Source organism: Sinocyclocheilus grahami, unplaced genomic scaffold (assembly GCF_001515645.1).
Source record: "Sinocyclocheilus grahami isolate Dianchi unplaced genomic scaffold, SAMN03320097.WGS_v1.1 scaffold1322.1, whole genome shotgun sequence".
Taxonomy (NCBI): Eukaryota; Metazoa; Chordata; class Actinopteri; order Cypriniformes; family Cyprinidae; genus Sinocyclocheilus; species Sinocyclocheilus grahami.
Genome location: NW_015506501.1, coordinates 55,368 through 55,702, shown reverse-complemented (window position 1 = coordinate 55,702; position 335 = coordinate 55,368). Strand labels below are relative to the sequence as shown.

Genomic DNA, 335 nt, shown 5'->3' with positions numbered 1-335 from the left:
TCACACACATACACACACACACTCACACACAGACACACACACACACACACACACAGACACACACACACACACACCTCTATGATGTAGTCCTTGCCATCTTTGCCGTGGACGGCTTTGACCGCACAGATGTCCAGACCTCCGAACATCTCCGCGCACGAGTCCACCCACAGACGATACCTGCAGACACACAAACAGAGATGATCAGCTGACCGTCACACACCTGCTGTGATCAATGAGTGTGTGTGTGTGTGTGTGTGCATGTGTGTGCGTGCGCATGTGAGAGTGTGTGTGTGTGAGAGAGAGAGAGAGCGAGCAAGAGAGAGAGTGAGAGAGTG

The 335-nt window shown here is 52.5% G+C and overlaps 1 protein-coding gene across 1 annotated transcript in view; it reads right to left on the bottom strand.

Moving 5' to 3' along the window:
• LOC107569204 (synapsin-3-like) overlaps positions 1–335 on the bottom strand; it is an 8,464-nt gene that overhangs the window by 5,430 nt on the left and 2,699 nt on the right. The window contains exon 4 of the mRNA XM_016255226.1: positions 75–177. Within this exon, the coding sequence (XP_016110712.1) occupies positions 75–177 (103 nt within the window). The remainder of the gene's footprint in view (positions 1–74; positions 178–335) is intronic.